Source organism: Hyperolius riggenbachi, chromosome 5, assembly GCF_040937935.1.
Source record: "Hyperolius riggenbachi isolate aHypRig1 chromosome 5, aHypRig1.pri, whole genome shotgun sequence".
In the NCBI taxonomy this organism is placed as follows: domain Eukaryota; kingdom Metazoa; phylum Chordata; class Amphibia; order Anura; family Hyperoliidae; genus Hyperolius; species Hyperolius riggenbachi.
Window position 1 is genome coordinate 375,557,343 of NC_090650.1, and position 14,622 is coordinate 375,571,964.

At 45.1% G+C, this 14,622-nt stretch overlaps 1 protein-coding gene across 1 annotated transcript in view; it reads right to left on the reverse strand.

The window, feature by feature from the left end:
* Window positions 1-3,909: 3,909 nt before the first annotated feature.
* Window positions 3,910-14,622, reverse strand: part of NECAB1 (N-terminal EF-hand calcium binding protein 1) — a 332,817-nt gene continuing 322,104 nt past the window's right edge. Inside the window, exon 13 of the mRNA XM_068237605.1 lies at window positions 3,910-4,692. Within this exon, the coding sequence (XP_068093706.1) occupies window positions 4,664-4,692 (29 nt within the window). The 3' untranslated portion in view covers window positions 3,910-4,663. The remainder of the gene's footprint in view (window positions 4,693-14,622) is intronic.

The following is a 14,622-nucleotide window of genomic DNA, read 5'->3' on the forward strand; positions in this document are numbered from 1 at the left end:
AATAAGGAGAATCCATTTATTGTTTTGGCACAAAATAAAGATAACACACGTCTGTACTGTTTACATATTATAGTCAGCGTTGCTCATTTACAACATGAATTACAATTTCTTTGATGAATTTCTGTACATTTAGCAAGTTGTTTTATACTGCAGACCCAGGACAGGGAATAGGTGTGAAATGTGTGCTATGTTTGTACAGCCCCATCCTGTTCTGCAGCGCTGTCTGCTTACATTTAAGCCTCTTTTCCACGAGAAGTTGATAGGCAGTGAAAAGCCTCTCACAACTGCTTGTTACAGCCTGGTAACTACTCACTGCTGCCTGGTAACTGCTCACTGCTGCCTCTCAACTGCTTGCTGAGCACAGTTCAACTGCTCATGAAAAAGAGACCTTAGGGTTCTTTCAGAAGGGAGGCCGAACTGTGTGCTGGCCAATCAGTTCAGTTATCCGCCCACCAGTGCAATTTAAGCCGAATTACAGTGGTTGCAACACCACACGTGGCAAGCGCTGACATGCGGTGGTGTTACAAGGGGCAACGGAGGACCGTGACATGTTGAGTGTGAGTGTGGCTCTGTCTGTGCTCAGATCTGATTCCATGGGGGGGGGGGAGGGGAGGAGCCTGTGTAGTGCTGGTACCGACCACTAACAAGTGCCCAGGCGGTACAGAAGAGCAGCTGACAGGTCGTTAATTCACTGCCTGCCAGATACCGGTCTCAAGCCTCTTTTCAACGGACTGTTGAGCTGTGTGCTCAGCAAGCAGTTACTAGGCAGCAGTGAGCAGTCATCAGTAAACAGTTGCCAGGCAGCAGCAAGCAGTTGTAAGAGTTTGAGAAGCATGTCACTGTCTGTAGAAAAGAGTCTTAAGAGCCCTTTCATATGGGCAGTTGATAGGTAAGTGAAATACCCTTCGACCTCTCACAACTGCTTACTACTGCCTGGCAACTGCTCGCTGCTGCTTGGTAACTGCTTGGTGAGCAAACAGATGAACTGCCCATGTGAAAGGACCCTAAGAGTTAAATACAATTAGGACTGGCCCTCTAAAGGATATAAAAAACATAACTTTTAATATAAAAATATTGAGCAAAAAGGTCATTATTATAAAGTGAGTTTCTAATCAGCTTGATGGAGATCCCTATGAGGCAACATTTGTGGTACTGTTGTATTGTAGTGGTCCCATCATCAAGCTAAGAAAATAAACAAATGACCCTCAGACAAAAGCCCATATGTTTCACCTCCATATAGGAGGCTTTGTCAGGGGTGAAATAAAGTGCCAGTTTTTAGCTGCCTCTTTGTCCAAAATGCTGCTATATTCTGATTGAATTGTATATTTATATGTCCTGTTTTCTATGCATGTTCCACCCTGGCACTTTGCACTTTATGAAAATATGAAAATATTGAACACAGATGTGAAATGAGGTACAGTGTTAAAGAGGAACTGTAGTGAAAATAACTTAATGAATACAATTGCGTATTTTTTTTACAACATTCGTTTATAGATTATTTAGTCAGTGTTTGCCCATTGTAAAAAAAATTCTCTCCCTGATTTACATTCTGAAATGTATCACTGGTGGTGACATCTTTAGTCCTGCCAGGTGATCTGAATGGAATGTTTGTTACTGAGAGTTCTATGCACAGAGGGAAATATGGCTTGCTTGGCCATTGGAAAAATCAGTTATTTCCTGCATTGCAATGATGGTCACAGGCAACAAAGTGTCAGGACCATGGTCATGATATCACACTGTGGGAGGGGTTTCACCACAATATCAGCCATACAGACCCCCCTCATGATCTAATTGAGAAAAGATTTCTTGTGGGAAAGGGAATATCAGCTACTGATTGGAATGAAGTTCAATCCTGGCTTAAAGTTCCTCTTTAAGTTATGTTATAATATCCTCCTTTAGAGGGTCAGCCCTAATTTAATCTGGTCTTGTGATTTTTTTTTTTCTGCTTACATTTAGGCTAGGCTAACAATGGGGTGTTGTGTTGTAAAATATAAGCGCAGTCCTAACGCAATTATATTGTAATTGTGCTGTGTGATGGAATCTGAGGCATTCAGTGCAATAACAGTTGCTTATGTACTGTATCTACTTAAAGGGGTTCTTTCGCGAAAAAAGTAGGCAGTTAAAAAATGTGACAGATGACAGGTTTTGGGCCAGTCCATCTTTTTAAGGGGGATTCTCATGGCTTTATTTGTTTTCAACAGCATTTCCTGAACATCAGTTTAACTGCCAAAATAGCAAGATACCAGCCGGCCTCCCTAATCACTTGCACACTATTATGTCAGTTAGATTTTGCAACTGTTGTTCAGGAAATGCTGTTGAAAACAAAGAAAGCCCTGAGAATCCCCCTTAAAAACATGGACTGGCCCAAAACCTGTCATCTGTCACATTTTTTAACTGCCTACTTTTTTTGCGAAAGAACCCCTTTAAGTCCAACTGGACGGATATATTTGTCCTGTGTATTTGGGGAGAGTACACCACCAGTTTGTTACTACATGATGCATATGTGGTATCATTTTAACCGCGAAGAGTTGTAGAATACATTTTAGTGTGTCTTAACGCTTGAGCGCATTTCACATAAAAAATGGGTAGGGACAAACTCAATCCAACATAAAAAAGTAATTTTCAACAATATGATCAAACTTGGGAAAGTCTTAGCAAAACTACAAGAGACATATGTGGTAACATTTTAACCCTGATAAGTTGTAGAATGGAGTTTAGGGAGTTTTAGGGTTGAGGCCCATGTCTTGTGTATTCTTTTTAGTCATAAACTGAATCAAAAGCAATAAAATTTTCATATAATCTGTACCAAAATATAAGACTTGTAAAATGAAAAAAAGTGACAGAATATAACAGAAAATACATGTATTGTTACCTTAGGAACTTGGCTTTTTAAATATGTATGCCATGAGGGTATATTACTATTATTTTTCCAAACAAGCTCTCATAATCATTGTATTGATAGTGTACAATGAGAAAGCTAAAAACACAAAACAGAAAAATGACACCTTTATTTCCAAATACAATAATGTCACCATGCATTGTGCTGGGGACATAATTTATATGTTGTAATAACCAGGATGGGCGAGCAAATAAAATTTGTGGGTTTAACTTATACTTAGCACTGTTTATTGTAAAGCTATACTGAATGTAAATGGAGAAATAGTGTTTTTTTTCTATTTTTTTTACCTTAATTTCCCTTTAAAATGCATTGAAAATTAGGTAATTACTAAACAAAAATATCACTCACTAAAAGCCTAATTTGTCCTGAAAAAAAAAAACAATATATAAATAATTTAGGTGTGATTAGTAGTAATAAAGTTATTGACGAATGAATGGGAGCAGTGCTAAGTGAAAATTGATCTCGTCCTGAAGTGGGTATGCTTCACATGTGTTGCAACACACATATAATGCTCCATGCAAGTTGTGTCATGTGTTGTGATGTCACTTTTGCAGGCCTTGCAACACATTGGGCTCAATCCACAATAAATGCTGATAACTGCTTGTTGAGCACATTGTTCAACTGTGCGTGGAAAAAAGGCCTGTGATTTTAAAAGCTCTTGCTAATGCAATGCTATGGAGGATTTTTACAAAATCACATCGCTCCAGTGAGAACACACACATAGGATAACATTGGCAAGAGCTTTTAAAATCAAAAAGCGCTTAGTAAAGTTCTTGCTTAGGAGCATGGGATTAGGGATGGTCAGTGAGCTGCGAATAAATTCAAGTTGCTTAAATTTGCATACAAAATTTTGCATAATTCTGCATCAACTCAAAATTATTTTCATCTCATTGACCATCTCTATATGTGAGATCTGATATGCAAGAGCTAACATGTGTCTGGATTACTGGGAATATCTACAGGTACCAAGGAGACCCCCTAATTGTGCTACGTAATTAAAATAGGGAGAATGGATCAAAATGTAATTTAATCAGCAGAAATGTGCAATTGATTCAACCAATTCCAAGTTGCATACAATTTATTACATTTGCAAACACTCCAGAATTCTATACATCTCATTGATCTATTCAGGATGTTCACTCTCTTTTTATATTGATCTTTTATTCATGTGGTTGCCTCCTCTATCTTACAGTTGTGGCTATATGTAGGTGTGCGCAGTGCAATGTAGTGTGGTGTATTATTGCACTACCGCCTGCAATTCTGAACTCAATGCCCCGTTTAATACAGTTAATCCAAATGAAGACTGATTTATATTCAGGCATTTTAGGAAGAGGTTTTTTAGGGGTTTATGTTGCTGTTGGAACACCCCACGCAGAGTAGGATTATGTAGTACCACCTGGAAATAGGAGGCAAGACAGAAATGGGGCCCTATTCAAGTAGTAGCTTTGGATCCCACTTCTGGTCATTTTGGTAAGCTGAGGTGAAGGAAGGTGGCAGCTGGGCCCCTTGACAACCACTTGGCCCCAGGCACCTGTCTAGGTTGCCTTGTGGATTATTCTTCTTTTTGAAGCAGTCCTGGTAGAATAGAAGATGAGACAAACCACTGTATGTATGGCATCATGTACAGGACAAATGGTATTTCTGTCCAGTCACTGTGCTCCTATAATATGTCTGACGGATACACTAAAGGCTACACTAGGTTTTATTGGTTTAGATGCGATGTCAGACAGAATGCGTCTCTCTGAGGAGCTGGTGATGACATGTTCAGTTGTTATTGAGGACCCACCAAGATGCTGCAAGAAACAAAGATCATGTTAGAAATACAAGGTAGAAATAAGCGCTGTAGTGTAGCGATACATGCACATGTCAGAATAAAATCTTAGGATAATGAAAGATCAACAATCCATCTGCCGCTAATTGTTATACAATAGTTTGCACAAGACCTCCAAATGTAGCCACCAAAGATATTTGTCTCTCAATCTGTCAATTCCATCCCAGTGAATACGGTCTGCTGGCGAACGTTCCTTAACCCTTTTAGGACCGGCCGGCTAGGCACTTTTGCAGGGGGGGGGCGCGTTTGGGGGGTCAGGCAGCAGGATACCGTTAGGGCTTGCTGGGCCAGATGTCCCCCCTGGAGCCAGATGTCCCCCCTGGAGCCAGCAGCTTTCACTCACCTTCCAGGCTCCAGCGATAAGCCGACATCCCCGCTTGTTCTGCGCTAAGTCCCGGGTCGCGGCTTGATGACGTCATTAAGCCGCGGCCCGGGACTTACGTCACAGTGAGCAGAGATGGTGTGGAGTGCCGATCATCGGGGGAATGGCAGGGAGGTGAGTGGATCATCTTCTCCCCCCTTCCCCCCCGCCGCAACTCTGTAAGTCATCACTATGATCCGACGGCGATCATAGTGATCACGTGATCAGAAGCCATACGCGATGGCTTCTGATCACTGAGGGGAGATGTATGCTGTCACATGACAGCTTAATCTCCCCTCTGGGGTGCGCACGATCGCGTCGGGGAGTGGTAACGGCGTGTGGCGTACATCCCACGCCGCATCAGGCTAGAACAGCCACAAGTGCGGCGTAGAATCTAATGCAGGCAGTCTCCAAAAGTTTAAACAAGGTGCGTATAAGGTCATCAGATATTTCTTACACTTTGTGTGCACTGCACTTGTGTGAAGGAGGAAGTAAATGGACTACAAAATCATTTCTTGGGTCTTTTGCATGAACTGATCGCAGGGCTCTCACATTTTTCTGTCTTTAGATTTGCTATATATTGTGCTCATCATGTTACATTTATCACTGTAATTACCATGTCCACCTATTATGTATTCATGGGCGTCCGCAGAAAATTTTCCAGGGGGGGGGGCAAAAAGTGGGGAGCAAAAAGCGGGGCAGCGCACCGCAAATCTGGGTTGGTGTAAATGGAGCTATGTCATGCCAAAAAATGGGTGTGGTCATGAACCAGAATGTGGGTGTGGTCATGGGTGGAGACAAGTTTACATGAACTAAGCAATGGTGGGACATTAGATTAGGACAGTGGTGGCGAACCTTTTGGAGGTCGAGTGTCGAAAACTGCAAAGTCACTTTACTATCACGAAGTGCCAACAGCAATTTAAACTAAATACAAACGTTTTAACTCATACATGAACATTATGGAAAATTAAGTTGAAAATAAACAATTTCATCCATCGTACTCCTGAAAAAAATATTCATTTTTTTTAGAACCTCCCAGTTTCATTTTCTGTTTTAAAAAGCGTAAAAAGTAGGTTTAATGCTATTGTCTCATATGATGATGATTCAGCTTTTTCCATAGTCTCGCAGTTAGCAATCATGTGACCCCCAACAAGACAAATTCAGCAATCATGAGCCCCCCCCCCCCCCCATCAAGACAAATTCAGCAGTCATGAGGCTCCCAACATGACCAACTCAGCAATCATGAGGCCCCCAACAAGACAAATTCAGCAATCATGAGGCCCCCAACAAGACAAATTCAGCAATCATGAGGCCCCCAACAAGACAAATTTAGCAATCTTGAGGCCCCCAACAAATCATGAGGCCCCCAACAAGACAAAGTCAGTAACCATGAGGCCCGCAACAAGACAAATTCAGCAGTCATGAGGCACATAAATAGACAGCTTTTCACATAAATAGGCAGAATGCCCCCTTAATATGTAGACACCTGTCACCTGGCAGCAGTTCCCCAAAATACACTCAATCTGACAGCAGTGGTTCCCCAAAAATAGGTAGCCCCAGGTCTATAGGTGTCCCCAGAACTGGTAGCCAGGGGTAGAGATGTCCCCAGAACAGGTAGCCAGGGGTATATGTGCCCAGTATATGTAGTCAGGGGTATATGTGCCCAGTATATGTAGGCAGGGGTATATGTGCCCAGTATATGTAGGCAGGGGTATATGTCCCCAGTATATGTAGGCAGGGGTAGATGTCCCAGTATATGTAGGCAGGGGTATATGTCCCAGTATATGTAGGCAGGGGTATATGTCCCAGTATATGTAGCCAGGGGGATATGTGCCAGTGTATGTAGGCAGGGGGTATATGTCCCAGTATATGTAGGCAGGGGGTATATGTCCCAGTATATGTAGCCAGGGGGATAGGTCCCAGTATATGTAGCCAGGGGGATATGTCCCAGTATATGTAGCCAGGGGGATATGTCCCAGTATATGTAGGCAAGGGTATATGTCCCAGTATATGTAGCCAGGGGGATATGTCCCAGTATATGTAGCCAGGGGGATATGTCCCAGTATATGTAGGCAGGGGGTATATGTCCCAGTATATGTAGGCAGGGGGTATATGTCCCAGTATATGTAGGCAGGGGGTATATGTCCCAGTATATGTAGCCAGGGGGATATGTCCCAGTATATGTAGCCAGGGGGATATGTCCCAGTATATGTAGGCAGGGGTATATGTCCCAGTATATGTAGGCAGGGGTATATGTCCCAGTATATGTAGCCAGGGGGATATGTCCCAGTATATGTAGCCAGGGGGATATGTCCCAGTATATGTAGGCAGGGGTATATGTCCCAGTATATGTAGGCAGGGGTATATGTCCCAGTATATGTAGCCAGCGGGATATGTCCCAGTGTATGTAGCCAGGGGGATATGTCCCAGTATATGTAGGCAGGGGGATATGTCCCAGTATATGTAGGCAGGGGTGTATGTCCCAGTATATGTAGCCAGGGGGGTATGTCCCAGTATATGTAGGCAGGGGTATATGTCCCAGTATATATAGCCAGCGGGATATGTCCCAGTATATGTAGCCAGGGGGATATGTCCCAGTATATGTAGCCAGGGGTATATGTCCCCAGAAAAAGTGGCCATGTGTGCCCCAGCAGGAGGGGAGCAGCGCAGAGAAGAGGGAGAGCTATGGGCACTCACCTTAGGGGGCTCTCCCTCCCTCTCTTGCTCTCCCCTCCGGAGTCCAGAATGAAGTGTGCAGCGGCTGGGCAGCGGGCGGAACTCACCTCCTCTCGCCGCATGCGCCGGATGGATTAGCCGCTACTCTGGTCTGATCCAGACCAGAGTGCGGCACCAGAACTTCCGGCGCAGGAGCGAGACGAGGTAAGTTCCGCCCGCTGCCCAGCCGCTGCACACTTCATTCCGGAGGGGACAGCGAGGGAGAGAGAGCCCCCTAAGGTGAGGGAAGGGGGGGGGGAGACGTCCGCCCTACCCCACTGTGCCCATAGCTCTCTCTCTTCTCTGCGCTGCTCCCCTCCTTCTGGCTGCACGGGCACGCGAGCCAGGGGGGGGCAGCGGGCGGCTAGGCTCGGGCAGATGCCCGGTTTTGCCGTATGTGCGGACGCCCATGTATGTATTATGTAACAGTGTCTAAATTTTGTGTATACCATTGTCTATATTATTATGTTTCTTACTCTGTACAGCGCCACGGAATATGTTGCCGCTTTATAAATGAATAAGAATAATTATGTTCTGCTATGTGCCATTTAAGATCCAAATTATGTGGATACCTTTATCTGACCTACTTTACATTAGATCTGCTGCTTGACCATTCTCCAGAACAAGTGGTAGTACTAGTGGACCAACGGACATGTACATTGGCCCATACTTTCCTATGGGCCTGTTCACATAGTCTGCTTGCATTGGATATGGGAATGTCTGTTGCAATACCACACCTGACTGTTCTGAACTGCACAATAACTGGCAGATGCATGGTTATATCCGAAGATATGACACAGTATAGTTGAGCACCTCCAGTAGACGACCAGAGCGGGTACAGCACATTGGCTATGCCACTCACTCTAGGCAGTCTGTTGTAGTGTGACGTCACTTGCATCAGATTCCTAAACTATAAAAAAAACCTGACAATATATGCAAATATGCAATGCAAATACGCAATTCCAGCCTCTATATCAATCCAGTTACCGTTACCTATTACCAAAAATAAGCAAAAACCTTATCAAATCACTTTAGACCAGGGGTGTCATACTCAAATACAAAGTGGGCCGAAATTGAACAATGGGACAAAGTGGCATGACAACCGCAATGTCTAGTGGCTACCTACCTCCCTTATAAAGTTTTCTGCTGTAAATGGAGCTACGTCATGCCGAAAAATGGGTGTGGTCATGAACCAGAATGTGGGTGTGGTCATGGGTGGAGACAAGTTTACATGAACTAAGCAATGGTGGGACATTAGATTAGGACAGTGGTGGCGAACCTTTTGGAGGTCGAGTGTCCAAACTGCAAAGTCACTTTACTATCACGAAGTGCCAACAGCAATTTAAACTAAATACAAACGTTTTAACTCATACATGAACATTATGGAAAATTAAGTTGAAAATAAACTGTGAAGATAAACAATTTCATCCATCGTACTCCTGAAAAAAATATTCATTTTTTTAGAACCTCCCAGTTTCATTTTCTGTTTTAAAAAGCGTAAAAAGTAGGTTTAATGCTATTGTCTCATATGATGATGATTCAGCTTTTTCCATAGTCTCGCAGTTAGCAATCATGTGACCCCCAACAAGACAAATTCAGCAATCATGAGCCCCCCCCCCCCCCCCCATCAAGACAAATTCAGCAATCATGAGGCCCCCAACATGACCAACTCAGCAATTATGAGGCCCCCAACAAGACAAATTCAGCAATCATGAGGCCCCCAACAAGACAAATTCAGCAATCATGAGGCCCCCAACAAGACAAATTTAGCAATCTTGAGGCCCCCAACAAATCATGAGGCCCCCAACAAGACAAAGTCAGTAACCATGAGGCCCGCAACAAGAAAAATTCAGCAGTCATGAGGCACATAAATAGACAGCTTTTCACATAAATAGGCAGAATGCCCCCTTAATATGTAGACACCTGTCACCTGGCAGCAGTTCCCCAAAATACACTCAATCTGACAGCAGTGGTTCCCCAAAAATAGGTAGCCCCAGGTCTATAGGTGTCCCCAGAATAGGTGGCCAGGGGTAGAGATGTCCCCAGAACAGGTAGCCAGGGGTATATGTGCCCAGTATATGTAGTCAGGGGTATATGTGCCCAGTATATGTAGGCAGGGGTATATGTGCCCAGTATATGTAGGCAGGGGTATATGTCCCCAGTATATGTAGGCAGGGGTATATGTCCCCAGTATATGTAGGCAGGGGTATATGTCCCAGTATATGTAGGCAGGGGTATATGTCCCAGTATATGTAGGCAGGGGTATATGTCCCAGTGTATGTAGCCAGGGGGATATGTGCCAGTGTATGTAGGCACGGGGTATATGTCCCAGTATATGTAGGCAGGGGGTATATGTCCCAGTATATGTAGGCAGGGGGATATGTCCCAGTATATGTAGCCAGGGGGATATGTCCCAGTATATGTAGCCAGGGGGATATGTCCCAGTATATGTAGCCAGGGGGATATGTCCCAGTATATGTAGCCAGGGGGATATGTCCCAGTATATGTAGGCAAGGGTATATGTCCCAGTATATGTAGCCAGGGGGATATGTCCCAGTATATGTAGCCAGGGGTATATGTCCCAGTATATGTAGGCAGGGAGTATATGTCCCAGTATATGTAGGCAGGGGGTATATGTCCCAGTATATGTAGCCAGGGGGATATGTCCCAGTATATGTAGCCAGGGGGATATGTCCCAGTATATGTAGGCAGGGGTATATGTCCCAGTATATGTAGGCAGGGGTATATGTCCCAGTATATGTAGCCAGGGGGATATGTCCCAGTATATGTAGCCAGGGGGATATGTCCCAGTATATGTAGGCAGGGGTATATGTCGCAGTATATGTAGGCAGGGGTATATGTCCCAGTATATGTAGCCAGCGGGATATGTCCCAGTATATGTAGCCAGGGGGATATGTCCCAGTATATGTAGGCAGGGGGATATGTCCCAGTATATGTAGGCAGGGGTATATGTCCCAGTATATGTAGGCAGGGGTATATGTCCCAGTATATGTAGCCAGCGGGATATGTCCCAGTATATGTAGCCAGGGGGATATGTCCCAGTATATGTAGGCAGGGGGATATGTCCCAGTATATGTAGGCAGGGGTATATGTCCCAGTATATGTAGGCAGGGGTGTATGTCCCAGTATATGTAGCCAGGGGGGTATGTCCCAGTATATGTAGGCAGGGGTATATGTCCCAGTATATGTAGGCAGGGGTATATGTCCCAGTATATGTAGGCAGGGGTGTATGTCCCAGTATATGTAGCCAGGGGGGTATGTCCCAGTATATGTAGGCAGGGGTATATGTCCCAGTATATATAGCCAGGGGGATATGTCCCAGTATATGTAGGCAGGGGTATATGTCCCAGTATATGTAGGCAGGGGTATATGTCCCAGTATATGTAGCCAGGGGGATATGTCCCAGTATATGTAGCCAGGGGTATATGTCCCCAGAAAAAGTGGCCATGTGTGCCCCAGCAGGAGGGGAGCAGCGCAGAGAAGAGGGAGAGCTATGGGCACTCACCTTAGGGGGCTCTCCCTCCCTCTCTTGCTCTCCCCTCCGGAGTCCGGAATGAAGTGTGCAGCGGCTGGGCAGCGGGCGGAACTCACCTCCTCTCGCCGCATGCGCCGGATGGATTAGCCGCTACTCTGGTCTCATCCAGACCAGAGTGCGGCACCAGAACTTCCGGCGCAGGAGCGAGACGAGGTAAGTTCCGCCCGCTGCCCAGCCGCTGCACACTTCATTCCGGAGGGGACAGCGAGGGAGAGAGAGCCCCCTAAGGTGAGGGAAGGGGGGGGGGAGACGTCCGCCCTACCCCACTGTGCCCATAGCTCTCTTTCTTCTCTGCGCTGCTCCCCTCCTTCTGGCTGCACGGGCACGCGGCCAGGGGGGGGGGCAGCGGGCGGCCAGGCTCGGGCAGATGCCCCGTTTTGCCGTATGTGCGGACGCCCATGTATGTATTATGTAACAGTGTCTAAATTTTGTGTATACCATTGTCTATATTATTATGTACCCCATGTTTGTTTCTTACTCTGTACAGCGCCACGGAATATGTTGCCGCTTTATAAATGAATAAGAATAATTATGTTCTGCTATGTGCCATTTAAGATCCAAATTATGTGGATACCTTTATCTGACATACTTTACATTAGATCTGCTGCTTGATCATTCTCCAGAACAAGTGGTAGTACTAGTGGACCAACGGACATGTACATTGGCCCATACTTTCCTATGGGCCTATTCACATAGTCTGCTTGCATTGGATATGGGAATGTCTGTTGCAATACCACACCTGACTGTTCTGAACTGCACAATAACTGGCAGATGCATGGTTATAGCCGAAGATATGACACAGTATAGTTGAGCACCTCCAGTAGACGACCAGAGCGGGTACAGCACATTGGCTATGCCACTCACTCTAGGCAGTCTGTTGTAGTGTGAAGTCACTTACATCAGATTCCTAAACTATAAAAAAAACCCTGACAATATATGCAAATATGCAATGCAAATACGCAATTCCAGCCTCTATATCAATCCAGTTACCGTTACCTATTACCAAAAATAAGCAAAAACCTTATCAAATCACTTTAGACCAGGGGTGTCATACTCAAATACAAAGTGGGCCGAAATTGAACAATGGGACAAAGTGACATGACAACCGCAATGTCTAGTGGCTACCTCCCTCCCTTATAAAGTTTTCTGCTGTCTAATGCCCCCCCTCCCCTCCCCTATACAGTTCCCTGTTGTGTAGTGGTCCTCCTCCCTCACCAATACAGTTCCCTGGTCCCTCCTCCCTCCCCTATACAGTTCCTTTGTGTCCAGTTCTCCTCCCTCCCTCCCCCCTATACAGTTCCATGGAGACCCCTATACGGTTCCCTGGTGTCTAGTGGCCCCCACCCCTATACAATTCTTTCTTGTGTAGTGGTCCCCCTCCCTCCTCTATACAGTTCCCTGGTGTCTAGCGACAGCCCCCCCCCCCCATACAGTCCCCTTGTGTCTAGTGATTGCCCCCTCCCTCTCCCATATGGCTTCCCTGGTGATCCAGGGCTTCACCTACAATATAGCTGCCCTGGTGGTCTAGAGGGGGCAACCATAATGCAAGGTGGGGAAACCACTTGGGGGCCAAATCTGATGGCTCCAGGGGCCAAGTTTGGGCCACAGGCCAGAGTTTGAGATGTATGCTTTGGACCCAAGTTGGTTAAAGCTTGCTCAGTCATCCAGAACTCCACAAGTATGGATATCCCAACCCTGCTGCTGATGGACTTTGAAATTTCAACTTGCTACTTGTTTCACAATTTACAAGTTTTCCATCTTTAGTGTACTTGGTTAAAAACTAGTAAAATGTATAAAGTTTAACTCGCATGTGAATCTGTATCAAAGGGACCCAAAGTGTAGCATGCATCAAGTACTAAACGCCACTGCTGTTTGTTATTGTCCACCCCATCCAGAGTTTTTAACCAAGTACAATAAAGCATGAAAGTTATGCACTTTTTAAATCTTTTGTACGCGAATCTGGTGGTGAGCTGGCCTGGCCTGGTAAGTGGTGGCCACAGGAGCCTATGGGCACAGGCGTCATGGCACCTTAGACTGCGCCCTCCAGGAACCCACAAACCCCCACCAAACTGCACCGTGAGTGTGCTGACTTAATCAGCTGTCACTTCTCCCTTACTTCCCTTGCCTGTCATAGGTAGTCACTGGTGTGCCTTAGCATTAGGTAGCCAGAAGCCCCCTCAATATTCAGTAGCTAGAGGAACCTCAGTATTAAGTAGTTCTAGATGCTCCTGACTGAAGTCAGTGGAACGTCATCAGTGGAATGCTGAGAGCAGGGTGAGTAACCTCTCATGTACACTCTCATCAGGACTCTGCAGAGGGAAGGAGGGAGAGATGCGCTCAGGGAGGGTAGTGAGCCGCCTTTAGGTGCCTGGTAAATCCGGCCTTGGTGGTGGCCATTGGCAGCAGGACTGGTGATATCCATACCTGCGGAGCTCTGGATGACTGAGCGCACTTTAGACTTTATAACTTGGGTCTAAAGCAATTTGGTAAGCTTCCTGCTTATTTGTGGTGATCAGCGAAGGGATCGATATAGAAGCTGGAATTGTGCTACAGATTAGCATGTATTGTTTGAATTGGTCGCTCTGAGGACTCGACTTTTTAGCAGCAAGGCTGGCTTTTGGTTTGAGTGTTGAAGTGCGAATATTCATTTATTTTATTGAAACCTACAACAAACAAAAACATATACTGTAATCAAAAGCCTTCCTTATGTCCAGGGACAAGAGCTATTTTAAAGAAAACCTGAAGTAAACAAAATAAAAGATGCTTAACTTGTTGGTAGGAAGTCTCTGGATGGGTCGAATGTTTCTTCCAAGTGTGAGCGCAGCTGTGAACGAGAGTGTCCATACAGCGCACGCATGAATATTTCGTGCAGGCCCAATAGGACTAAGGTGCTCATGCTCAAGCATCTTCCTACCGGGCCTGCGCAGCCATACTCGACCATGTGCAGTATGGCCATGCTCAACCACAGCCACGCTAAAGGTGGCCACTAAGGATCTAATTTCTAGCGAAAAATCGTTCAAGCGATTAGAAATTCTGATTGGATTGGTTGTAAATAATCTCCATTAATGGACACAATTGATTACGAACGATTTAAAAATAGTCGTCCGATTGGATTTTGGTCAAACCAAAATTTGGATTTTCTAGTTGGTTGTGATAGATAGGAAGTAAACATTGGTTCATTGATGGTTTAGTGAACGATTTTTCTTCCGATCAGAATTATCTGATCGCTCAAACAATTTTTTGCTAGAAATTGGAACGTT